The sequence below is a fragment of the Perkinsus marinus genome (assembly GCF_000006405.1).
Source record: "Perkinsus marinus ATCC 50983 genomic scaffold scf_1104296934700, whole genome shotgun sequence".
NCBI classification, from domain to species: domain Eukaryota; phylum Perkinsozoa; order Perkinsida; family Perkinsidae; genus Perkinsus; species Perkinsus marinus.
This window is the reverse complement of record NW_003214659.1, coordinates 300,055-324,947: the sequence shown is the minus strand read 5'-3', so window position 1 is coordinate 324,947 and position 24,893 is coordinate 300,055. Positions and strand designations below refer to the sequence as shown.

The following is a 24,893-nucleotide window of genomic DNA, read 5'->3' as shown; positions in this document are numbered from 1 at the left end:
TGACCATATTGGTAGTGGAGGAGGAGGTGGTAGTGGTAGTAGTAGTTGTAGTTGTAGTGGTAGTGGTAGTGGTGATGATGGAGGTGGTCGTGGTGGAGAAAGTGAGTAGGTTGTGCACAACGGCGGTGATACGCTGACCACAGGTAAGGGTAAGTTCCCAGTTAGTGTAGGTAAACGTTGTGCGTAGTGACTGGGATCACTTTTAACTCTCCCTGAAATCCTAGAACGAACCGTACGACGAGCACGTTCCTTAATCTTAACAATCTTTCCAACGGGGCTCCGTTGACCCGAATGATCAACGACTCTATTCGAACTCTTGCAACTACGAGTCAATACCATCGTGACTAGCGAACACAATGCCTAATTCGTATACAATACCGTAAACCAATCCCTGACTAAGATACCGTTCAGACGAAGCTTAGCCATTAGCGAATGATATACCTCAAATCACAGTAAATCACTCTGAGCATGGGTTCAGGTCCAACGTAAGCAAACGAACGTCGTTTACGAACGCCTAACCCTGGGAACAGCACGCATGCACAAATCTGTGACGCGAATCATCGAGGCTAGCACAATGGACAGCAAACAGCAATTACCGTAACAAAAGTACAGTAAATACCGTAAAACAAGGGGACAAATTAGCCATAACGGTTAACAGGTCTCCGTGCCCTGCGCCGAACCGCACAAGGTCTGGAACTCCCCCCGCAGCGTCTTCTATTGCCAGTTGCTGCTCGATAACCTTCTCCATAAGAGACCACCAGGCACCCCTGCCATGGGCATCGATAGTGGAGGAGGCAGGCTCCACAGTGGAGGTAGGGGTGGGGAGGGCGGTAGATCTCCCGCCCCTGGTAGCCACTATGGCCACAATATGAACCAGAATGATGGAAGTGATTGTCATTATGATGATCGGATAACTAAGAATGAAGTCTTCATTCTGAAGAATTTGATTACGCTAATTACTCGATATAGATTGTGTCATACGATGTAGACTCTGCACTGCAGAATCAATTCCGCGTAAGATCATAGCAAAGAGATTTCGGTCGCACGATTGGCCGCGGTCGCGGAGATCTTTAGCGCGCGCCTACTTTTGATGGTCACACCGAGCCCGTAACTGTATACAACGTAATTTCATTGGAACGAATGGAAACATGCTGACATCTTAATGGCGTGTTTCATACTAACATGCTCACGAGGTAACCGAATTGACGTCGGTGGGAATCCTGAACGCGCCTTCTGTGGAAATACCCCCGCTTTAGTCACTGTGAACTCCACAGTTGGTGGTATGATCGCCGTCCTTAGCTCGGGAGGGTGTGAAGGTTTTTTTTCTGTGAGTTGTGGAGGAAATGGTCGTTCCGTATGGTATGTGTTCTCATATGGTGTTATGAGATGTTATGATAACATAGTTATCGTTTGGGATACTAGTGCTGCTGCATGCATCATAGTACAATGGCTGTACTCAAATCACGGTTTCACGACGAACGCGTTGCGCAGTAGTTCTGGCATCACTCCGGTTCAAGCCTTTCCTATTGAACCCAACTCGTCCTTTTCTGTTCCATCTGCGCCTTAATTTTGGCTCTTTGCCCATTCTGTCATTATAATAATGAATGATGAAATGAATGTCCCATGCTACGTTTTTTTGATAATATAAAATTGATAATAAAACTTCGATTGCTATCCCGGACATATTGTGTTGCTTCAAGATGGGTGTAATGGAAGTTCGAGTTCCCACCATTCCTGATGGCCCATCAGTGATGGGATATATGGTGGAGTATGGCTATGGCAGTGATACATTGGTCAATGATGAAGGTTACACCGCATCATCTACTGGAATGAGTTGAGCTATGCCAGTACAGACTTCGTTATATGAAGCCACAGAACTGTGTCACTTACGAAGTGTTATTATCTTTATATATACACAGTGTTATTATATTTTTGTGTATCCGCATCCAGTTGCCCGGCAACTGTTGCCGGCACGCATAGTGTCCTTACTTCCATTCGGCCATTTCGAGAAGGCACATGAATTATCTCTCTTCAACCAAAAAAGGACTTTGAAATTAACGAAATGACCAATCGGAAGCTGAATGGGTTGGTATACCAGCAAGTGCGAGAATCGCCATGCACTGGGTGCCTAAAATATAACCGCGGAAAACATTTTTTGCATACTAAGGCTAGGGTTTTTACACATGATGCCTCAGCTCTTGCAACTCAAATCCCTCAACGCAAATTAGTTCATCATCGATTCGCGTACGAATGATCAAATATTTGGCATTATCCACATGAGCTGCAGTGCATTCGGCCGCCGAATTTCGGCGAGATTAATCGCATATGTTCCAGGCCGAGAATCGATTTGTAGACCAAGCATTGAGAGCTCACTCGGTCGTTACTGCGAGCTGTCTGTTGCTGCTGTAGTGAGGGATGCTTGCTGCTGCGGCTGTCAAGTCTTCCTAGTAAGACCCAGGAAGGGAATTGCTCCCTTCCTGGGTCTTACTAGGAAGACTTGTTCTCTCTACTGTAGAGAAGTGCCACTGATAACGAAACAACAGGACATCGAAGGAGAGATTGATTGGGGGGTCCCCAATGAGGACTGACACATGCGGCACCAATGATGAGGAAAGCGCTTATCAGACCTCCGTATCTGATCCACAGAAGCCTCGTCCAGAGAGACCACTAGTGACTATGGGGACCTATAGTGTCGGTCGAATGCCTCAGAGGTGTCGAGCAGCCACTGAGCGAAGGCGTGAGGGAGAGAGCTGGGGAGAGGACGTTGATAATACGCGGCACCTAGAGGTGCATACTTGCCGCTGACCGCCATCGAGGCAACCACCAGCTATACCTCTATATCCGCCCATCGAGACACCTTGTTCATCGGGATAATAGCCTGGCTTTCTGTATCCGGCATTGCTCGCGGACTGAACTGACCCGGCATGTTCCCCTCTGCGTTCAACGTGTGATCATGAGGGGAAGGCTCTGAGGGAGTTCTGTGATGGCTCATTACAATCAGCTGCGCTCATCAATACTACGACTGCTATCCCAGGTTCTACACCACGAGCCAGAAAGAGTGCGATTACCTGACGTGGTGCTGCTAGGCGTACTTGATGATGCTCTTGTCTTCCCAGGGATGCCCCCGGCAGCTCTCGAGTGCAGCTGCTGCCGTAGACTCTCAATCTCTTCTCGCATGGCTCTTTCTGAGTCTTCCCGCCTCAGCAGCTCCCCTCGCATACCCTGACCAACAAAGCCAGGGCTCGAATCGAGAGAGATCATCACGCCGGACCCGTCCCGACCAGAGTGGCTACAGCTTCTACCCGTACATATCCTCAGCGACCCTCACCTCTACTGCCAGAGAAAGAGCCTCCATACTCCTCTGCTGCGCATCTAGCCTGCACTGCATTTCCATCATCATCCGTCTCAATCCATCCAGATCCTCATAGTGTTGGCGTTCCTCCCCGGGCTCCTCAACACCTCGGGCTTGCACATCCTCAACAACATCGGTTTCAAGGGCGGGCTCTGCTGGCTCCTCCTGTAAGCAGCCAAATCAGGCCGCTACACGTACCCATCATCAAGGTGATAATATCACCTGTAGCGGTGGGGACTGATGGGGCATCCGAGGCCGTCGCGGTGTCATCTCCTCCTCATGCTGCGTAGCCTCTTGCTGGACAACTCCCCCCTCGTCTCTGCTTGAAGACGGATCTCCCGAGTCCATCGTCACTTCCCGAACGCTCAGATTGTTAGTCATTTCGATGATATCAGAGTTCGGGGAACCTCCTGAGGACTTGGCGAATATCCATGGCGAGCTGCAACCCGACCACCTGAGATGTCAATGGTGGCCTCTGCAATCGTCCGACGTCGGGGTTCCGACGGACACTCCACTGTGCCTGAGATTCCCGATAAATGGTCAATAAAACAAACCCGCAGACTGCCACCTTCATAAAAATCACAACTGCCATGATCGGAGACTACGAGGACTAGCAGAGCCTCCCCACCAGCGAGAACTCTATCTTTAACAAGGTCAGACCGCTGGTAGTGTTCGACTGCTGTGAATCTATCCAACAGAATACAAGGACGCAGATTCTATGCTTCCCTTACATTGTTCTGTCCCTATGGTCCCCAGCAACACACCATATTCCGACCAGCGGCATAGAACCTGCACTAGAATCCCTACTCATCCCCCGACGCGTAGGGGAGACCCACGCGTAAGCTCGTCGCCGACTAGGAGGCAGACGCATTTTCGGCCTGCATCTAGTGTGATAAATCCTAATAAGCACGACGGTGACACCACGGGCTAAAGACAGTACCGGAGGCCCACCATATTCCCCAAGAGAGTCGCCGATGAACTCCCTCTCGGCAGACATGAGTCGAGCAGACAAAGGGGTGGGAAGAACTCGCAACGGGTATTTCAGAGGCTTCAACGTCATTTGGGGAAAATACGTCTCGAGATCGACGTGGACGGAGCCATCAGCCTCCCTGAGACAGTAATGGACCTCATACAACGGTAAAACCCGAAACAGTGACTCATCAGGATGCTGTCGACATGAAAATATGGTCTCTAATTCCTTTCTCGGTGTTCCCAATGGATCGATGATTTATCGGTATTTACTTAGTAATGAGCCGATTTGACTGGGAAAACAGGAAGTAGCGCCCGACGTAGCCACTATCGCTTATAGAACAGATCGGACTAGTTGTGGAAGAGTTCGGAACCTTCCCATGTTATCATTTCTCAGTAGTGTGCACTAGAACGAGTAAAAGACTGCAGCTCGCGAATAGTACCCTAGGTGAGAATATTCACATATCATTGTTGCATTCAAGACAAAACCCCCAGTAGAGCAATAAATCCAGATCGAACACACAGTAGCTGCCCTTCAGCAGCCACAGTACAATCACAGCCTCACCCCCTGCTAATCGTCCATCCTGAGCTGCAAACATCTCCAAGACCGACACAGGCTTCCCAGTTCACACTCTTCGAAGGTGCACTACCTTCCGAAGGTTCCCCTGAGGAAACCCAGTCGAGCCCTCCGCTACCTTACACCATCATCACCTGGTGGGAGGTCTGTCCATACTCTCACTGCCTGAGGGGGTAGCTCCGTGTCATTTAGGGTCTCTATGATCATCTGGAACCCCTCTCTCGTATTATGCTTGAATCTCATCATCTGGAGCAATGGCTAACCCCCGAGTAAGCTGCAGATCTCACTGCGGAATACGAAGTGCTATCACGACTATTCACTGCCTCCACAAGACTTCCTGCTATGTACACTAGATGTTGGCCGAGTATGTCCTCTAGGCACACCATGCTGGAAAGAGAAGGGGATAGCTCTCCGGTACAATACCGCTAGACTACATCTGCCCCTGCTGATGCTGGTCATCCAGAGTCCTATCCCACAGCACAGCTCTCGTAGCAGGGAACCTTATACTTTCACTCCTCGTCGCACTAACGGTGCTGATGAGCATAGGTACACTAACAAGAAGCACATTCCACCAAGGTTACAACGCAACGAGGTAAGCTCTGGAGACCCAAGAGAGTGTACTGATCTCAATGCTTTCATAGTGAGAGACATCTCTTGACTATGACCAAGTCAGTAGCACTACCGAGTGCAGCGGCCACCAAGCCAGCGAATGCCGACCTGCCTTCCCAAAACGCTAATTCGCCTTGTTCAGGCAGTGAGGTGCTGCTCGAGCAAACATACTGTCCAACTGGATACAGTAAGCCGCTTCTCATGACTAAGCGGTTTCCAGTGGAAGCAATTTCCTAGGGCGGGGGTCCCGCCGCGGGGCACCTATGCCATAACCCCAAGATATGCCTTAGTACAATAAGTCCCATCGGGCGGGGCACCTATGCCATAACCCCAAGATCTGCCTTAGTGCAATGAATCCCATCGGGCGGGGCACCTATGCCATAACCCCAAGATATGCCGTAGTACAATCAATTCCATCGGGCGGGGCACCTATGCCATAACCCTAAGATATGCTTCAGTACAATCAATTCAATTGGGCGGGGAACCTATGCCATAACCCCCCGAGATTTGCTTAATCCAATATGCGATCGATTTCGTCTGCATAATTCAGTTACACGGGTGATAATTCATCCTGAATGATTCATCCCGTGATAATTCATCGCGAGTGCTGTTAAGACTTCACAGTCGAGTTGCCAGGGTCAACGTCTCTTTCCCACATACCCAGCCACCCACGGATGAACACTCTAGCTTGTAGCAAGAGTGCATCCGGTAGGACACAGGCGGGTACCCAGTTGACTGCTGACATCCGCGACGGATCGTTCAGATAGACTCAGCAAAGAGCAATCACAGCATATACCTCGAGCAGCGCGGCTCCACAAGACCTGTGATACCGAGGCGTGTCAAACTCTCGACTTAAGTCACTGATGTTGTCGTATCGCATTGATGGAAAACTGGGTGAGTAAAGGTCGTTGAAGATTTCCTCTAAGAAGTCACACCATAAACACCAAGACTGGCACGGCTTCTATGTGGTTGTTGCATTAAATCTGTCGCTACCGGGGAAAAGGACCAACAGCCAAGAGTGTGGCAGTCAGAGGCAAACGATAGTGATGTCAGTATTCCCGCCGGGGAAAAGGACCGTACAGTCACAGGGAGGCTGTCGGAGGCAAACGGAGGGATTAGCAAGCCAGCATCAACGTCTGATGATTAAATCTTAACTTTGGAATTCGTGTGCATACGTGCAGCTATATCGATTATAGCTTTTCACGCATGAAGACAGGCACACAGTGTGCGCAAAATGAAGGATAACCGAGGAACTCTGTCGCCAAGATTCACTTCAGTATAATTAACAGCCCAGCCATCTCCTATCTGAACGAGGCGACAATCGATCATAGAACTAGTAAGCGTGTTTTCGTCGCAACTTTAGCACAAGAATAATCGAGAAACGGTCCAGTGGTGTTCTCAATACCACTCTGTCATCCAAAGCAGCTCTCGGTCAGTGAGGAGCTATTGTTCTAAGAGTGAGACAGCCGCTTACTCGGTAATACTCTAGAAAGGTCGATGCCTGTACTTACCGAGCTTCCGTACTCTCCTCGGACTGCCCGGGACGTTTAGGACGTTCGGTTTGCGCGCCACTAAGAATGATCTACTACGGGCCGCAAAACTTTCCAGAAGACCAACTCAGACCGACTTCGTGACCGTACCACCTCTAGTACAAAATACACAGAAATGTACAATCGGCTGTGGCTATCATATCGACAATGGAGGAGGGACATCATCCACTGGACCATGGCGGAGCCGGAGTCCTTATCATGTTGCGCAATGGGGACAGGGCTTGTGTCCTACCAGCTGACCCCCCAGGGATAATCCCGAGCAGGTTCAAGTTACGCGGGTGTAGTACCCTCACATAGTCTTTCGAGATTTCAAGGGGCCGAGAGCATTTGCATAGTGGTAGCACATGGCGACAGAGCTTCGCTCCGCCTCTGAAATGAGTCACAACTGACGTTTTGTGTGAAGCAGCCCTCCGTTAGCCCTAGCGTTACTTGAGTCACGCTGATGAGCAGCAGCAGTAGATGCGCTATTCGAAGAGTATCGCGTTATCCGAGGTGTGGTATCAGTTTGCCTTCAGGGAGCAACCAGTACTGCCTGGTTAGTGCCGTCTCCTTTGGGCATAGCTCGTGATAAGCTCCCGGTTGTCTCTCGCTATTGAGATGGTACTCGGGAGGCAATCAGCGCATAGTTGAAGGACCGTGGAATTCTGAGTCTACTATCAGTGATATTTTCATGGCTATCACCAAACGCATCGAAAAGGAGACGCAGAAGCTCAGGGATGATCCTCGTAATAACGGGCGCGCAGTATAGAGATTTGTGGGTATCTTGAGGTCGAGCATGCCTTTGCTGGTTATCAAAGATATTTCTTATTTCAGCCCCGGGCCTATATGCTGTTCCTGATCCCAAAAACAGTCGATACTTCCATATCGAGCTCGAAGGGCCTGATGGCACCCCCTATGAGAAGGGCTATTACAAGTTGGAGATGTTTTTACCCGAGGGGTATCCCATGGAGCCTCCGAAGGTGGGTGCAATCCGCCTCAGTCGTAGTCGGTTGGTATCTCCCTCTCGAAAGGTCCGTTTCCTAACGAAGATATATCATCCCAATATCGACAAGTTGGGTCGTATATGTTTGGATATCCTCAAGGATAAATGGTCCCCGGCACTTCAAATGAGGACCGTCCTACTCTCCATTCAAGCATTGCTATCCTCCCCTGAGGTAGTGACGTTTACTTCTCATGAGTGTAATATGTCTTTGTTGCAGCCCGATGACCCGCTTGATCCCAGTGTAGCTGAGCATTTCAAGCATAACAGGGCGGAAGCCGACGCTATAGGTAACCTTTCCCGCTCCTATATTTGGTATGTCACTTACGCCGTTTTCCCCTCAGCACGGAGCTGGAATCAGAAGTATGCCCTCCACGAGCCCCCGAAGATGCTCTAGATGCCTTGATCAGTATACCTGACCCATCCTGCTTTGTAGTAGTGATGAGCCACTGCTTGTTTGACGATGGACGACCACCCTGTCTTTCATCTAACTGCTGTTGTGATATTTCTACCGTGGAGTCACCTCGAGTGAGGCCGTTGCCTCTCTATGGTTTCGGTCGCGATTTTTGGTGCTCCCTCCAATACTGCAGTAGGAATAACAGTTTCCCATACATCGTTCCTTTTGAGGATCGTGAGTTGCGTGTATCAATCCTCTGGCGTGGGTAACTTGATTTAGGCTGTTGTTGGGGCGACATCTAGCTTGCGACCATCCCTCAATGGTCATCACTAAGCGCATTGAGAAGGAGACTCAAAAGCTCAAGGAGGATCCTCGTAATATTGAGAGTTGTTCATTGCTAGATGGTGCCTGGTTGCAGCTCCGGGGCTCTCAGCAGTGCCAGATCCGAGTAATCTGAGATACTTCCATATTGAGCTGGAGGGACCACAGGGGACCCCGTATGAGAATGGAATTTACAAGTTGGAGATGTTTTTACCCGAGGGGTATCCCATGGAGCCTCCGAAGGTGGGTGCAATCCGCCTTAGTCGTAGTCGGTTGATGTCTCCCTCTCGAAAGGTCCGTTTCCTAACGAAGATATATCATCCAAATATCGACAAGTTGGGTCGTATATGTTTGGATATCCTCAAGGATAAATGGTCCCCGGCACTTCAAATGAGGACCGTCCTACTCTCCATTCAAGCATTGCTATCTGCCCCTGAGGTAGTATCACAGTTCTCTGCTTATCATCACTCACCGTTATCAGCCTGATGATCCGCTCGATACTGGTGTCGCCGAGCATTTTAAACATAACAGGGCAGAGGCTGACAGCATTGGTGAGAACGGCTCTTTCTGGTCGCTTTAGATTGTTGTTTCAGCTCGGAGCTGGAACCAGATATATGCCATGAACAAGAAACAGTTGTGAAGTGTTGACGTGATCGCGATCATCGTAGTATTACGGATGAGCATCTCTAGTATACTATGCTAGGGATGGTGTAGTGACGCTCACTGTTATGGAGGTATGACAACAGCAGTTTCCTGATAATCGATACCTTTGCTATTAACCTCACGATCAAGTGTCGTGTTCGACCATGTTGGCTGATAGGCGATGGTCAGAAATGCAGGGTGCCGGGATCGAACCTGCGCGGTTTTCCGTATTACATTGTTGCTTCAGCTCCTTCCCCTCCTTTGCTGTGTGCCACATTTCGTTGTTGTTCCCTTGATGGTATCGACAGTAGATCGGGGTCAGCCCAGCAGGGTGCTAGGCTCTCCCTACTGTCTCGACAAAGATTCGGTTAACACAGTCAGCAGCAGCCCAGCGAGCAGCTCAGCAACGAGAAGCTCCTCGCCAAGGTTGGTGTCACCTTCACAGCAGGACCAAGCGGGACTCCAGACAGCCTTGGGTTTCGCGGCATCACAGCTATTCAAGGCTGGATGTTTTGTTGGTGAGTGCGAGTGACATCTTGCGGGATGAGCTCCATTGCGAATTGTGGAACTGCATAGTGGAAATTTAGTGACGACTTTTGTCGCCAGTGTTGGGACATGTGTTTGATTTCCCCTCTACACTATGAAAAATCACGCTCGCTGGGGGTCGAATTATACAAAACCAACAATAATTTCCTTAAATTTTCTCGGATTTTTCATTTTCCCAACAGTAGACCACGTGAATATTTTCTCGCACTAGCTGTCATCCTGTTAGGAGATAAAATCGATGAGTTATTCGACGCATTAATCCCCAATGAGACTCCTACAAATCTCGGCAGAGGCTCGAGTCGGACATCAAAGGAGTCGACGGTAGAGGACGGCGAATGGGTGCTCGTTGAGCGGCCTTCAAGAAACGTGTCGCCGCAGAGCGCTGCTAGTATAAGAGGGAAATGAAGACTCGTTACTGCCACCGTGAATATTGTGGCATGCGAAATGTATATATGTAGTCTCTTTCGAGTATTAGCCTAAACGGTGTAATAGCGCTAGTTCGTGTATTATTCTAATGTCACTGCTGCTACTGATGCTGTTGCTACCATCATCACTTGGATTTGATGTCAATATAATCGATTTACCAGTCGTTTGTTTGGTTGAGTGTAAATCAACTCAACTTAGCCATTTTTGCATCCATCATGATGTAGCTGAGCTTGAGGGCGTCTCAACTCAGTTGGAGTCACCGGACTGCCTGGTCTGGAAATGATGAGAGGGTTACTCCTGTTGCTGTACGGAAGGTCACTGTGTCGAAGGACGGGTTGAGAGTGGAAGTATATGAGCACCCCTCTGCGAGGTCTTTTGCCGCAAGAGAAAGTTCAAGCGAGTGACCATACTAACAGTGTTCATGTCGTGCCAGAAAAGCTCATCCGATTTTTGTTTTGAGTCCGTTATCTTCAATGAACAGGTTGCAAAATGTGTCAGAAGAGACTGGTGTCTTCGCGGAGGCTCGTACTTCCACGAGCCTGAGAGAATACAGTTTTGTGACACCTGTTCGATGTGAATTCGCTAGTCTCGGGTGCAACGAATTGGTGTTGGAATGGCGTCCATCTCTCCTAGGTTTTATCTGGAGGATGTTCGTGATCCTCGTTGTAAACATGAGTACTTATATGTTGATGACTTGGCAAAGTCTATGCAAACTTGTAGAAATTTGGCAGAACAATTTCTCAATAGGTGCCAATCGTTCAGTGACCGCACACTTGTCATATTTCACACTGATAATGCTATTCTCGTGAACCTTGTTGAATTGAGAAGTGTGAGATATGAAGAACACGTGGCTTCTTTCACGCAACCTGATTTATTGAGTATCTGATACTGGATAGAGTTGTTAAGGCTCATGGCACGTTATTGGTCACGTAGTGAAAGTCGTAAATAAGCGGCTTTGGCGCAGTAGGTAGCGCGTAGGTCTCATAATCCTAAGGTCGCGAGTTCGATCCTCGCAGGCCGCACTTATCAATCCCGTATCCTTATCAATCATTGCATTTAAGAGACTGTTGCATCGTCTGCATTCTATATGTTACACAACATTGAAATCATGTTGCAAAGAGTATACGAAAATACACAAGCAGCATAGTATATGAGCTGCAGAATACTGGCATGATTAATGAATCTAATGGGAGGATAAATCTGAATCCTTCCAAGCAGCTGTCCAAAGCCTGCTTAAAATAATATACTGTCGTTTCAACGGATCCGACAACTCCTGCCAAGTACTGTTGAACTCACTCTCATACAAGACATCGGGCCCAGGAGCCGAACCAACAAAGCGATACAGATTCCTCGCAGAACAAAGCATCTGATCTGACGTCGAGGAGGCTCTAGCGAAGGACGAGTCCACAAGGCCTTGACGCACGGAGGGATGGGAGATAACCAATCCAGGAGACTGCCATTCAGATAGAACACGTCGGAACAGAAACAAAGACCGCGGATGAGCTAAACGTAGCTCTATGAGACTACGAAGTCCCAGCGGGCAGAACTGTATACGAAAGGCGAAGAATATCAACTTGGGCATGTAGTTGGGAAGATTCCATAAACCCTCTACCCTCTCTTTAGAGAGAGCATCTATCCCAGTGATCTTCACACCACTGAGATCGAATCGGGTGATCTTCTGGAGGTTACTCTTCCGCAGAAAACGTATGAGAGGTTTTACATCCATAGTTAAAGAGGAGCTCCTTGATGTGACGGTGAGGGACTCCAGTGAAGGGGGGAAGGCTAGTCGGTTCGGTAATGGACTCCGCTCCGCTAACCACAGCGAACGGAGACCTGTGGCCGAGTTTATCAGGTCGACCACGGCTTCCCTCGAGTCAGGACCGCAACACACGTTCACCAGAGTAAGGCTACAAAGCTTCGACGTCGAGGCTTCAGTCAGGCGGTCCATGACGAGGGAAATCTTGACGTCGCTTACCTGAGAATTGTAGCACTCGAGTGTGAGATGCCTCAGCTCAGGCAAGAACTTGTGCGTATCCAATAACGCCGATAGAGCCCGGCGATGACCATCGGCATCCACACCGACACGCAATACTTTTAACGCCTTCACATCTAGTCGACCAACAACTCGCAGCAGCGACTCCCGCACAGTGCCCGAGAGATCCAAAACTGGTAGACGGATCGAGCCACATACAGGATAGAACATCTCACGGAACAGCCGACAAGTCGCAGCTAGACGGCAAATACTCTGTGTATCAAGGAACTCCGCCGGGCCCAAAACTTGCAGTGCACTTCGGATGACCAAACGGGGAACCCTCATAACTCGCTTCGGAGTGGGCATGGTCTCGGCCAGGGTGCTACTGTCAGAGCCTCTGTCGCGCTTCTTGCCATGTAAGGACGACTCATCATCACTCGAACTGTCACCACCAATGTTACCGAGGGAGATGTCGGTCTCTAACGTTTCCAGAGTCACCACACTTTTCACTGCTCGCTTGCCTTGAGCTTTGGCTTTAACCTTCGCCTTGCCTTTGGCCTTCGCCTTGCCCTTGGCCTTCGCCTTGGCTCTCGGCTTAGGCGTATTCGGATTTAGTGCGATAATATCAGCAGCAGCAGCATCAACGTCTTTGATGATGCTCCGATGAAGACGTGGTGTCTTGATGAACTCCTTAGGATTAAGGCGGCGACTATGCATTCGAAATCAATAATAAATTCCCTAAAAAACTGCACCATAATTTCCCCCCAACGCGAAAACACATATTCCACACCGAGGCACCACCACGGTCCTCCCAGCCGACCTGCTTGAACTGCCTCAGTTGATAGCCCGGCTTGGTAATTCATAACCTCTGCAGACCGGCCGGTATAAGCATCGCTCTACTCGTCCTCGCCAGTAGAGGGATCCCGAACGGCGTGGGAGATAAGCTGATGCCAACCCCACCTGCTCCTGGAGCTGAGGACAATGAGGATTCTCCTCAAGTCCCATCGCCGCTATGTGGGGCCAACTCGGTCCGTTGAAACCGTACTCGTGGCCACGGCGAAATAGAGCATCTCTTCCGATAACAACAGCAACGTCATAGCCATGACTTCACCAAAATGATAGATTTTCTTCCAGGGTACCTAAGTGCACACAAATGGCAAGTAGGAGCAACCTCAACCCGAGGGGAAGCCAAACTGACTGTCAAGTTCATATTATCAAATGCTCTGATAAGTTTTCGATGAAGAGGACAAACTCTGTGCCAATCCAGGCAGAGCCATGAGCCGGCTCCGAAGTCGACACCGGGACCGATACTCATCCTCCTCACCGCCAAGGAGCCCTCAGCCTTCCTTATACAACGGTCCGCCCAATCAGTCCTGAAATTCAACAAATCTTCGCTGTGCGCAACAGGCGTATCTTTCACACACTGTTGCAGAGTAGTCATCAGGATTATGGTTACAACCCTCTTCCGGTTCCGGCCCACCAAACACCGCCTTGCCAAATTTGGATACGGGGCTGTGGATGGACCATACGTAGAGAGCAGAACCGGGGAAAAATCATCAAAAAACCGGAAAATTCCGCATGATTTAGAAAAGCACCTCCCAACCCTTCCGAGCCCCGATACCATAATTCTCCCTCATCGTGATCAACGCCGGAGAACGGCCAAACCGTAATATGGTTACTATACTAGCACCACCCCAACTGCTCCGCTTGAAGCACCCACGGACACTCTTCCAAGAAGACTATCCAAGTCAGCTGCCGACTACTGCGAATGCTCGTCGAGGAGTTCCGACTGATGCGACTGGGCCTTGCCACTCGTTCATTATCAACGCTCTTCGAGTCTCGACAGAATCATCTGATGATCTTCATCAGTAACAAGTAGTAAGCGCACGCCCGAAGGCCGTGTTCGGAGCCTTCCCAGGAAGCTCGTGCTATGGTAGTATGGCTAGCTTAGAGGGTATACACACGACGTGGTCATGCGATGATCAAATGTCGTTTATACTTTCGTGTTGAACTATACAGTGACGAGGTCAATGTCATCAGAACGACAGCGCCCATCACAACCATTGACACTAGTAGACTTATAAAAAACAACAGAGGTCTTGGAGAAAGAGCACTCAAGTAGTTGGTTTATATAAGACTATTGCCCTCGAGTCAGCCTCCGCTTGGTTTCCAACAGCGCCTTAGCCGCAGCAGCGTTCTGATCCATACCTGAGCCACAATCCCAATACCACAACTTCCACAACTCATACCTTCCTCCACATATCGTGTGAAGAGCTCCTTCATAACGTCCTTAGCAGCATCTTGCCGGCCCTGGTCGACCAAGGCAGCGGTGTAAGCCCCAATACTATGCATGTGACCCCCATATCCAACTCTGAACCCTATCACACGCTTCCCATCATCTCCCTTAACAATAGAAAACTCCGCTCCGCCATTTCCTCCCGCGCTGATCTCCCGTCCACTCGACGTCCGAATCTTCAAAAAATCGACCCAGCTGCCACAGCGACCGACGACCTCTGTAATAGATTCTCCCTTATCGATCACCAGGGCGTGCGCGGTCGGCTTTCCATGCGGCGACGAGGACATCGCGCATGCCTTACGACAAGTCTCACCAGAGCACCACATGATCTGACGCCAAACGCAACTGCCACACCAAGAGGCTCTCTCCCATCCTACCTCCAACCCATACACAGCGTTGTCGTCGGCCAAGATTTGCACCTCGCTCATCTCCTCTCCTTCCTTAGGCATCAAATCAACGAATACCGTGTCAGCGTGAGTCGGACCATGCTCGAGCAGATTTTCCCCCAACTCTCCACGCTGTTTCCGCCACTCTACCGACCCCGTCTGCCGACCGCTGCTGAGGGCCGTCTTGGAGTCTCGAAACGGATTAACCCCAGTGGCGAACGACTCGTCCTCATCAGAGCCTATCGTGGTGCTCTCGCGTGCGGAACGGTCGTGGTCAAACTTCCGAACAGCCTCGACGACCCCCGGCGAAACTTTCCGAACCCGGTCGAAATAGCATTTTTCCAGAGTGTCGTTGACGGCTACAAGTACCTGAGTGTCAACAAATAAGTCGACAAGAATGAAGGACGCGGACCAACAACAGCGTTTCCAGGTCAAATTTATTTTCTTACCGACAATTTCATCTTCCTACCCATTCAGGGAATGTTGCGTTGAATATTTTACTCATAGATAATCATGAAATTTCGAAAAAATGTTGTACCCGATCTGATCGAAGGTTTGGGAGTTCAAATCAACCAAGGATAGTTAGAGGCTCGATCATTAAAAAAATGAGTGAAAAAATTTTTGACCTAAAATGCTGCATTTTCTCCACTGGCAGAAATTTAGTTCTACAAGGCAGCCCATAATTTCCCAACTTTTATCTACTACCTCCTCCATTCCCTTCACATCCCCAGCATAAGCCTGTCGGCGACTTTGGAATTCTTCCGTGCTGAGGTGACGCGTGTATCGAGGTGTCACATCCCTACAGCCATCCCTAGACGTCGCCCAAACCCACGAAAGGCTCTTTTTCCAACCACTCTCATACCTGCACTACCGCGTCACTGCGCCACAAAATTATTCCAACACACTACATTAGCGGTGCATCTATGACAGCTTCACAAGGGTCGACGTGCACCCAACGCTGCTGTCGATCGACCCACACTTCCGACCAAACGTGATCAGTTGCGTCAATGACATGTCGGACCTGCCCGGGGGACTGCCGATATATGAGCTCCTTCCCAGACTCACCTCAAACCCCACGCTCCTAGCCACTAGACAGAAACAATTGGCCCACTCTCCACAGCGACCACTGCGAGTATGGAGGAGTGCCACTGGATGGTTATAACGTGGATACCTCGTTATAGACCCACACACTGTGCATCGATACACCTCCACCTAAGGGCCTCACAGTCGGGCTAGAGGCGGTCAAGGAGTGGACAAGCTCACTCGGCTGGCCATGCCCTTGGCCTCGTCGGGGGTCGGCGTCGTAGTCCCCTGACTCTCTGTGTTCTTACACCCACAGGCATCACATTCAGGTTTATCCATCCACTTGAAAAAGGACTTCTTAAACCACTGTACGAGCTCCTCAAGAAGGCACTCAGCATAGTAGGGAGAGCCTATACACAGTGCAAGAGAATGTGCTACAGTGTTAATGAAAATAGAAAAAATTGGGAAATTCTTATTGTTTCCTACACACTTCTACTCTATGTCGTGTATAACTAGTGAGAAAACTCCCAAGCTGAGGAAAGCGACCGTCCTGGCAGGGGAAAATCCAACACTGCCTATGCAGAGACTTAACAGTCCTACGACATCCTACTCCCGAAAACCCCTCGTTATCAGCCTAATAATGCTCACACACTGATCCTGCATATTTTCACTATGAGCACTAGCAGATCCTGATTCTGAGTTTCGTCACTGCGTTTCATATTTCACCACAGAACGACGTCTAGAGCCTACCGTCCTCTTCCGCCAAAGCTCGACAACGGCTGACTGCCTTCTTATGAAGCTCCACTACTGGGACCACCGACAAGGCAGCCTGCTGGTTTGAAGGGATTTCATACAACTAACAACCAAGTCCACAACAATAAGGAGGCTCCCCTGCACCACCTGTACGTGCATTGCATTGTTGACGATCTGCTGCCGTACACTGTCCTTCACACCAACACCCCCAGCCTTCGACTCCACCTGGGCCGTGAGGCCAGCCCTGACCTCCTGGGCCCAACCATTGGCTTCACTATCACTACCCACCAACTTAGCAGGGCAGGGGTTTGAGGGACTCAACGAGGATAACACCTACGATGACATGGGGGAAGATGCTACCTACCGCCCCCCCTTGTTTGCTTTCTTCAGCAGAGTTCATAATTTTCCTCACTACTTTATTAAAACCCACACACGTTTCAGCGCATTCGCCAAAATTTCCTCGAAAAACTCCCTATTGTCGCCAACACTTCCCCACACCTACCACAATTTCGACCTCCTTCCCAGCCGCTCCTGCCAGGGATAGTCCCTTCAGACCCTCCTGACAGACTTCCCCCTCAGCCCTCAGCTGTTCGCTGAACATCTTCACAGAATTTTCATCCTCAATTTCAAACAATGATGATACTAACGCCCGTAAAGTTGAGAGATCCACAGTCTCGATTTCAATTTCTTCCGCGTGCGTCGCATAGGATATCTTTGCCCGAACGGCTCCACTAGGCCCCATGGACGCAGTCACAACCGTTGCCTTCTCCTTGGCGATGGCTCTCTCCAGTGCCCCTCGACTTGCTCTCAGCCAAGCATCGTTAACTGGTGGCACCGTATAGCCGGGGTCAGAGCCCACCACCTTTTGCCAGCCACACGCGGTCATCACCGCCTCCCCTTCGGGACTGCCCAGCCCGGCCTGGGAAATCGTCTTATTGTGCAACTTGATCGTACGGAACTTCGTCTCAGAGGGACGACCGAGCACGTTGTTAAGGAGTTTGAGAGCAAGCTCCTTGCCTTGGAGAGAAAGCTTAGAAGTATCAAGAGCAGTGGCTGCGGAGACTCCCGATAGAGCCTTCCACGACTGCAAGCAGTTGACCATCCCACTTGGACCTCCCTGTAGGGCTCGCATAACCTCGGTTCGCCCATCAGCCACACAGGACTAAGCAAAGAAAAAGTCTTTACTATTTCCTCATACCACACCCTGCCCACTTCGCCATCGTAGTTGAGGACTTTCAACGATGGTATCCCCCGAACTCCAAAGTTCTGGCCCAGCCACTGAGCTTGAGAGCGGTCCGAATACGACAAGGCCAACCAGTCGCCGTGTTCCGTACGGAAGTAGTCGAGCATCTCCGCTTCGCTCCTGTCAGAGCTCACGAAGACCACCTGACCAAAGACCACCTCTTCACAGTCATACTGTGCTCATGCTAGCCCCACCTCTATTTTCATTCCGACCGACCTCGCAAGCTGATAGAACTGCTTCAGCATAGGAGTGAACTGACGACACGGCGGACACCAATGGGCCGAGAAGTATAGGCAAACGACGGTTTGGTCGTCAGGGACGGCAGCCCGCTGACCAGATTTGGTCATCAGAGGCAGATTGGCTCTCGATAGGAAACCCGACATCAGAAAAAAAACAACAACAAAGACTGATTCCTCGTCTCTTCTTGGAACTACTCGGCGTCCTCAATAGATCTCTCCTGAGGTTCAGAAGGGACTCCCAGGATTGGATCTAACATGTGGAGCTCCATCTTGGGAGAACTCGTCGAACTCAAAAGAGCAGCTCTATTGAACTCCCTCACCACATTGCACAACAGTAATATTTCTATCACTAGGAGCCAAAGAGTAGGGATGGCTGGCATCCCCGCGTGTGAGAGCAATAATGACTATTATGGGGAGAGTAGTGATGATCGCTGTAAGATTAAATACTCCACAGAATCTGCTAAGTGTCCGGAGTGGTGAAAAAAGTTATCTTCTAGTTCTTAATACGGTGGGCTCGGTCCTTTTGCATGGCCCTGTCGACCTCCCTAGCCCGACGGATGGTACTAGCGTTGGCTAAATCCGCCACTTGCTTGGATGGGTCCTTCTCGACCGAGATGCGGTCATGCTCCCAGCTCGATGACTCGCCTTGACAGGACTCCTTGTCCTCAGCCATCTCCGGGTAAACAGTAGCATGTAGACGAGCGTCGTATCTATATGCTACTGATCTCATACCGTAACAGGCTCAAGTAGATGCCGATGATTGTATGTGGGTGTATACTCCCACAAAGCTCACATGTGCTTCCAATGGTTGACTATGCCTGCCGCATCTTTTTCTTTCAGCACCGCCCTCGGATCGTCTATGAAGTCGTCAAGCTCCAGCGCCAAAGTTCTAATACGGTAAGCGTTCACCATTCTAGGGTCTTCAGCAGGGAACTCACGGTCGAGGCGTTCTGAAAAAACGCCACATAAATTTCGGGAGATCTCAGCGATAGGCTCACTGGCGACGAGTTCATAGTCCTTCCACGAAGCAAACGTCCTACAGAGCGGACCCAGCCTCCTACACAGCACCGCAGACTGCTTGACAAGCATATGTAGTCGGACAAAGAAAAAGACAGCGGAGATAGTGGTGGCGTGTGCGCAATAGCGTTGAGGAAATACAAGTCAATGCAAGAACCCAAGTTACACCAGTGTTGACGTACCAAAACTCGCCTTTCTCATGGATCGGTGCATCTAATTCTAGGTAAGAGTATATGTACATATGTCAGCATGTTCTCCATGTCTGCTACGTCCCTCCATCGGAGTGGAGTTTTTTCCGGGTTTATCGCCCTCCCTCGAATAGTAGCCAATTCAAACCTCGTGGCTGTGATACTCTACATGTAGTTGGCAGTAGCTCTATGGGAAATAGGGGGCTCAAGGCTCATGCGCTCGTTTCTCTGCATTTGGTCTTTCGCATATGGGTCTCTGATGCGAAGCCATCTGCGGCCGTTGAGGAGGAGGAAGTCGTTGGTATCAATGGTGATTTGTTAGGACCCTATTAGGGAGGAATTCGTCGAAGACTTCGTACTGTGAGGAAAACTACTGTTCCTTCCATCTCTGCCGACAGGAACGTCTAAGAGAGGGGTAGCTAACGCTCATTAAGGAGAAGTTAGATCGCTCAAGGGTGGACACGGTTGCTAGTGGCTGTATTCAGTTAGTCTCGGGAGTAGGTGAAGGAGGCTATGATGAGAATCATGCGACAACGGCTACCTTACAATGGGCAAGGGCGAATTATGAAGATCGCGAAGGAGGCTGGGCCAAGGAGGAATGTGCGGCCTGCCCCCGTTTGGGCTTTCTAGGTGGGCTTCTGTTGGTAGGGGGGGTGATGAACGTTGCTGTATGGTTGGTGGAAGAAAGGACAGTGGATTGCTGGAGGAGAGAGGTAGAAGGGAATGATGATGTGGAGTCGGCCGGGTGGTCAGCGAAGGGCGGCGGTAGTGGGCATTGCAATAAGAAGAAGTGGAGTGGAGGAGCATGGAAGTCCGTGAGGGAGCCCACGAGTTGGTTAAGGGCAGTGTGAAGACAGTAAGCCGGTTTCGAATGTCGATGGGAGTACCAACATGATCGATCTGGGGCTTATACGTTGCGACTGTGAGTGCTGCCATCATAGATGCGCCTCTCTTTCGCTTCCACGACCCTCGAAAAGAGGTCTTGTTGGTCGATCACGCCATGCAGGCCTTTTGTCAGCAAACTATTTGAGTGCGAATTTGGTGACATTGCCGAGTAGAGTGTGGCTTGGACCTTCATGTCTCTAATTGAGTTTCTCGACATGTCCCGTTTGGTGTTGGGGACATGAAATGCATCTTCCTCTGAGGTTCTTGCTAGACTTTCGTCTTTGGTCCAGCTGGTGTCATGGATTCATCGACTACCGCAGACTTGCAGGACCAGCACGACCACCTCCCGCCCTTTGTGAATTCCACCATCAAGAACCCCCCTCCCAGCTACTGGCTCTCTGCCGTTACCCCTACTACTTCTGGTGACGACCACCCCGCTACTACCCCTCTCTTCACCGACAAGGACATGGTCGATGGTAGTGTTGATGGCTCGAGACTGGGCAGTAGCAGCACTACAGTGCAGAAGCAGAAAAAGAAGAAGAAACACAAGCGGAAGAGGCGCCGGGACAGGGACGAGGCGGGTCGGTCGCGCTCGCCCAGGAAAATGCACAATAAGAAAAGGCGTGTTCGGGACATCCTGGGGAAGTCGCCTAGGCCCTGTGGTTGGGGACCTCCCACCTCCTCAGCACTCGACGAGAGTAGTGATGTTGAAGACGACCGTGAGGAGATCGCGATGGAGAGCGCTCGAAAGCTATGGTTAGAGGTGTGTAACGAGGAGCCCTCCCCGGCTGCTATAATGCCTGCGATGCAGCTCTTGAGTAATGCTGTTGACGCCACTGTCGTCCCCTCTGGAGGACCTGTGGTTCTGGCTCCATCTGGCATTATGAGGCCGCCCATACAGGGGTGGGTCATGCAGTTGGAGGCAGCAGGTGGAGCTGAAGTCGATGCAGGGCCCGCCCGAGTGGAGGCCGCTATTACCTTGCCGTGTGCGAGCCAAATGAAAGCCCAGTATGGCCGGTATATGAGGGAGGAGCCGCCGCCATTGACACCAGAGGTGCTGTGGGTGACGGCTGATGGGGCAAGCTCGTCGCCCCAGCCGGACATGCCTCGGGCCGGGCCTGTGCGTTGCTCTACGGTGGCTATGGATCTTAGATCGGAGTCTCTTACGGAGGCTCAAATACTCAGAAGTCGCCTGCGAGAAGTAGTGGAACGCAAGAGGGAGTTGGCGTGCAGAGTCAAGGCTCGGACTGAATCCTTCACGGTCGCTCGGCGGTCCATAAATGCTCCGGTGGTGGAGAAAATGAAGGCTTTGGTGAGGGCAAGGCCTCCGCCGATGAACGTATACCCTCATAATGGGGACCTCAAGCCGACTTTTGGAGTCACCACCAGTGACGATCCAGAGGGAGACACGAGCTACCTGGTGTGCTCGATCTGTCTGGAACCGGACCTGGCCCGGGGCAATCAGATGGTCGTCTGCTCTGGGTGTGGGGTGGCTGGTCACCAGTACTGTTACGAGATCAGCAGAATCCTCGACGAGGACTCCTGGCTCTGCCGTTTGTGTTCTGCGCTGGAAAATGGTGACGCCAGCGAGTCTGATGATCTGAGTTGTTTTCTCTGCGGTGGTGATCGGCGATGCCTTGGTGGAGGCCTGATGACGTCGGTGATGCTCCGAGGGAGCATCCGATGGATTCACGTGAGGTGTGGTATGTTCGCATGGAAATGCCGATCGATTCCGGATGTTGAGCGAGCAGCTATGCGCTTCTCTCGGACCGAATCGACTGCCCCTGTTTGTGGCATCTGCGACAAGGCTGTGGGGGAAACTGTGAGATGCGGCTCGACGGGATGCTCCCAACACTTCCACGTCAGCTGTGCAACTCGCAACGCCCTTACTATCCCCGACCCCACGAACCATAACTGGCTCATATACTGCCGCCAGCACATGGCAGATGTCGATGCCTTTGGTATGATCGACAAGCTCACTAAAGCTATCGCTACCTCGCCCTATGCGGAACAGACGGAGGGTGGCTTCGCAGCTGCTATCGCCAACAGTGCAGCAGCTTCAATAGTCAACGAAGGCTATGACCTCTACCGTGGCGTCGACGCGGAAGATCTCTGGCTTGCCTGGATGGACCCTGGTGTGGCAGTAAACGACTCAAAGACCCCCGAATCGGTCGCGGACCGGCCTTCCGTTCTGACGACTCCGGCCACGGCACCACCTACGACCAGCCCGAGTGGGGGCCCATCGACTCAGCCCTGCGTGATGTGTTTGCACAGTGATGGTGATCTCGTGGACATACCAGGAGGCCCTGGTGTCCCTCCAGGTTGCTCGGCCAAAGTCCATCTCCGATGCGCCCACTGGATGGGCCTAGCGCCGGTCTTCAACTTTCATGACCTCCGCCAGGGGTCCGTCATACGGCCCCGTAATTTTCTCCAGTCTTGTTACTATTGCCGCAGCGTTCTTGGTATAACTATGAAATGCTCCAAATGCAACAGAAGTTTTCATCCCCATTGTGCTGCCAAAAATGGTTGTACTGTGCGACTAGAGGACTACGAGTCGGGCATCCACTTGTCTGGAAGATCTGCAGAGTTATGGTTGTCGAGAAGAACCGTCAAGGGAGGATTCTCTGTCTGGGTCGATTGTGATGCACACTAGTAAAATATATAATCCATTTATGTAACCCTCCATCATGTATGTACAAATGGAGTCGTCTCGTACCATTACCGATTACTTTTGTTTCATCGATGCATTGTTCGTTACGTTGTACAGTAATTATATATTCTGTTCAATAACTCAGTAACTCGACAGAGCATGAGGAAAATAGTCTACATTGAATTTCAACAGTGCAAGGCATCATCCACCGAATGCTTTTGGATCGTCAATCACGTTGACCGCTCGGGGAAGTGATATCATCACATCCTCTTCGCTGAAGAAACCGTTGGGGTACCGCCAGGTGATCGGCTCACCAGGAGAAATGTCCCTCACGGCGTTGACGCGCAGACCGCCATCGTGGGGTCTAAGCTGGGCATTCGGACTAGTCGAATGATTCACCAAGTACCAGAGGTCGCCACCACCGATGGGGTCTGCTATGTCGAAGGTCTCCCTGTTGTAGTAGAGAGACATACCGCCACGGCTCTCGTGGATTATCGTCAGGAAGCAGTGCTCGGGATGGTCACGCCGCCGAAGCTTGTCGATGTCAGCATGACTCTCGATAGTGTACTTCGTTACTTTCGAAAAGACAATACACTCCCCGTCCTTGAATGTTCTCGATGCAATGAGGACACGGCCACAGTCTTGGTGATCCACGACCCGGAGGCCCATGGCCTTGAGGAGGCTTGAGTGCTTCGTATCCAGAGGGCTCGCCGGCAGCTCAATGATCGCGGTGCGAGTTCGGCGACTAGGCGATCGCAGCATGGCCAAAGAAGGCCCCTTCTTCTGAGCAGTGACCGCCTTCAAGAGAGCAAAGTCGGAGGCCGCAGGAGAGGAATCATCGCCAGGCTTGAGGATAGCAGCACTGCTGCGACAGGGGGTCAACCACACCGACTTGCATTGGTGGGCAAATTCCAAAGGGCATTCCTTCTGTTGCAGTAACAGACACTTGGCTGAGCTTGGCCACCACGACCCCAGGGGGCCGCGCTCCTCGCGGGTTTCCACCCGCCCATCATCCTGCAAGACGACGAGCGTTACCTGCGACTTGCCAACTCTGTACGGGAGCTCGATGATAGCGAGCGTTGCTGGGCACTTGGCGAAGTTCTTCGAGATGGTCTGATGGGCTTGCAAGCTGAGGGCTGCAGCATCACTATCAGCTGTCGCCTTGACCATTGAGAGACGGTGACGGGCTGTGACACGATCATTCTCTCTGATACGAGCAGTGTGGGAATATATGTTCGGTTTCCTCAACTGAGCTCGTGAGTTTCCTCATAAAACCATGAAAACCCACACACGATTTTGGGTAGAAGTGTACGAATCTGACGATAATTTCCCAAAGTCTCCTCACAATTTCCATATTTCTACCAACACATGTTGTTGACCATGTGCACTATGAATTCCCACACTGGGTACGACACTGACAACACAACAACTCGCCCGTAAATCTATATTCCAGCACAAACGTTAGAAACACTTACGATGGACAATTCGAGCACCATGTTCGGCGTACTCCTTAGGCGTTATCACGAGCGAAGCGAAACCTACACAAAGTACGTCGGGCCACCACGATGGCCCCCAGCCTACTTCCCATGCTTCCCACTATGGAACCACCCAACCACGGGCAGTATCCTCGCTCCCCACCAGAGGCTGCCGTAGGAAATCCAGAGCCTCCCATTACTCGAACCTTAGAGAAGCAACGATACGATGGAGGCAAAAAACGACACCACCTTGCCATCACGCAAGCTCATCGCACAGTCTCTCTGCAGGCGTTCCACCAGCCCAGCCGTCTGAAAAGACACGTCACGCGATAGTTTCGGTGGCCTCCCGCGGCACCTGTGAAGCTTGCCCTGATAATATGACGGACTGAGATACCGCA

At 50.8% G+C, this 24,893-nt stretch overlaps 10 protein-coding genes and 1 non-coding gene across 11 annotated transcripts in view; 5 read left to right on the top strand and 6 right to left on the bottom strand.

The window, feature by feature from the left end:
- Positions 1 to 3,298: 3,298 nt before the first annotated feature.
- On the bottom strand, positions 3,299 to 3,733 carry Pmar_PMAR021098 (hypothetical protein; the record flags this gene model as incomplete). The annotated part of the gene is made up of 2 exons (XM_002784657.1): positions 3,299 to 3,517; positions 3,575 to 3,733. The coding sequence occupies 2 exons, from the start codon at positions 3,731 to 3,733 to the stop codon at positions 3,299 to 3,301; spliced, it is 378 nt and encodes a 125-aa protein (XP_002784703.1).
- A 3,994-nt stretch (positions 3,734 to 7,727) lies between these two features.
- Positions 7,728 to 8,433, top strand: Pmar_PMAR021097 (ubiquitin-conjugating enzyme E2-17 kDa, putative; the record flags this gene model as incomplete). The annotated part of the gene is made up of 5 exons (XM_002784656.1): positions 7,728 to 7,782; positions 7,871 to 8,016; positions 8,068 to 8,211; positions 8,257 to 8,326; positions 8,381 to 8,433. 5 exons carry the CDS (start codon positions 7,728 to 7,730, stop codon positions 8,431 to 8,433), a joined length of 468 nt encoding a protein of 155 aa, XP_002784702.1.
- A 319-nt stretch (positions 8,434 to 8,752) lies between these two features.
- Positions 8,753 to 9,394, top strand: Pmar_PMAR021096 (ubiquitin-conjugating enzyme E2 N, putative; the record flags this gene model as incomplete). Its single annotated transcript, XM_002784655.1, has 5 exons — positions 8,753 to 8,807; positions 8,852 to 8,997; positions 9,049 to 9,192; positions 9,236 to 9,305; positions 9,348 to 9,394. 5 exons carry the CDS (start codon positions 8,753 to 8,755, stop codon positions 9,392 to 9,394), a joined length of 462 nt encoding a protein of 153 aa, XP_002784701.1.
- Positions 9,395 to 9,691: 297 nt separating this feature from the next.
- Pmar_PMAR021095 (hypothetical protein) lies at positions 9,692 to 10,347 on the top strand (the record flags this gene model as incomplete). The annotated part of the gene is made up of 3 exons (XM_002784654.1): positions 9,692 to 9,727; positions 9,845 to 9,914; positions 10,169 to 10,347. 3 exons carry the CDS (start codon positions 9,692 to 9,694, stop codon positions 10,345 to 10,347), a joined length of 285 nt encoding a protein of 94 aa, XP_002784700.1.
- Positions 10,348 to 11,317: 970 nt separating this feature from the next.
- Pmar_PMAR021094 lies at positions 11,318 to 11,390 on the top strand. The gene has a single exon. It is a non-coding gene; the product is annotated as a tRNA-Met (tRNA).
- A 161-nt stretch (positions 11,391 to 11,551) lies between these two features.
- Positions 11,552 to 13,057, bottom strand: Pmar_PMAR021093 (hypothetical protein; the record flags this gene model as incomplete). Its single annotated transcript, XM_002784653.1, has 1 exon — positions 11,552 to 13,057. The coding sequence occupies one exon, from the start codon at positions 13,055 to 13,057 to the stop codon at positions 11,552 to 11,554; it is 1,506 nt and encodes a 501-aa protein (XP_002784699.1).
- A 1,420-nt stretch (positions 13,058 to 14,477) lies between these two features.
- On the bottom strand, positions 14,478 to 18,424 carry Pmar_PMAR021092 (peptide n-glycanase, putative; the record flags this gene model as incomplete). The annotated part of the gene is made up of 12 exons (XM_002784652.1): positions 14,478 to 14,548; positions 14,590 to 14,965; positions 15,014 to 15,391; positions 15,728 to 15,884; positions 15,931 to 16,043; positions 16,088 to 16,234; positions 16,286 to 16,455; positions 16,796 to 16,901; positions 16,946 to 17,131; positions 17,301 to 17,960; positions 18,011 to 18,184; positions 18,236 to 18,424. 12 exons carry the CDS (start codon positions 18,422 to 18,424, stop codon positions 14,478 to 14,480), a joined length of 2,727 nt encoding a protein of 908 aa, XP_002784698.1.
- Positions 18,425 to 18,627: 203 nt separating this feature from the next.
- On the bottom strand, positions 18,628 to 19,369 carry Pmar_PMAR021091 (hypothetical protein; the record flags this gene model as incomplete). Its single annotated transcript, XM_002784651.1, has 3 exons — positions 18,628 to 18,990; positions 19,074 to 19,230; positions 19,279 to 19,369. The coding sequence occupies 3 exons, from the start codon at positions 19,367 to 19,369 to the stop codon at positions 18,774 to 18,776; spliced, it is 465 nt and encodes a 154-aa protein (XP_002784697.1). The 3' UTR covers positions 18,628 to 18,773.
- Positions 19,370 to 20,290: 921 nt separating this feature from the next.
- On the top strand, positions 20,291 to 23,023 carry Pmar_PMAR021090 (conserved hypothetical protein; the record flags this gene model as incomplete). Its single annotated transcript, XM_002784650.1, has 3 exons — positions 20,291 to 20,341; positions 20,642 to 20,951; positions 21,057 to 23,023. 3 exons carry the CDS (start codon positions 20,291 to 20,293, stop codon positions 23,021 to 23,023), a joined length of 2,328 nt encoding a protein of 775 aa, XP_002784696.1.
- Positions 23,024 to 23,212: 189 nt separating this feature from the next.
- On the bottom strand, positions 23,213 to 24,393 carry Pmar_PMAR021089 (hypothetical protein). Its single transcript, XM_002784649.1, has one exon. The coding sequence runs from the start codon at positions 24,188 to 24,190 to the stop codon at positions 23,222 to 23,224; it is 969 nt and encodes a 322-aa protein (XP_002784695.1). The 5' UTR covers positions 24,191 to 24,393; the 3' UTR covers positions 23,213 to 23,221.
- An 88-nt stretch (positions 24,394 to 24,481) lies between these two features.
- The window catches only part of Pmar_PMAR021088 (actin, putative), a gene marked incomplete at both ends in the record, with an annotated part of 1,495 nt that continues 1,083 nt past the window's right edge, over positions 24,482 to 24,893 (bottom strand). Inside the window, 4 exons of the mRNA XM_002784648.1 lie at positions 24,482 to 24,558; positions 24,602 to 24,701; positions 24,745 to 24,804; positions 24,851 to 24,864. Of these exons, the coding sequence (XP_002784694.1) occupies positions 24,482 to 24,558; positions 24,602 to 24,701; positions 24,745 to 24,804; positions 24,851 to 24,864 (251 nt within the window). The remainder of the gene's footprint in view (positions 24,559 to 24,601; positions 24,702 to 24,744; positions 24,805 to 24,850; positions 24,865 to 24,893) is intronic.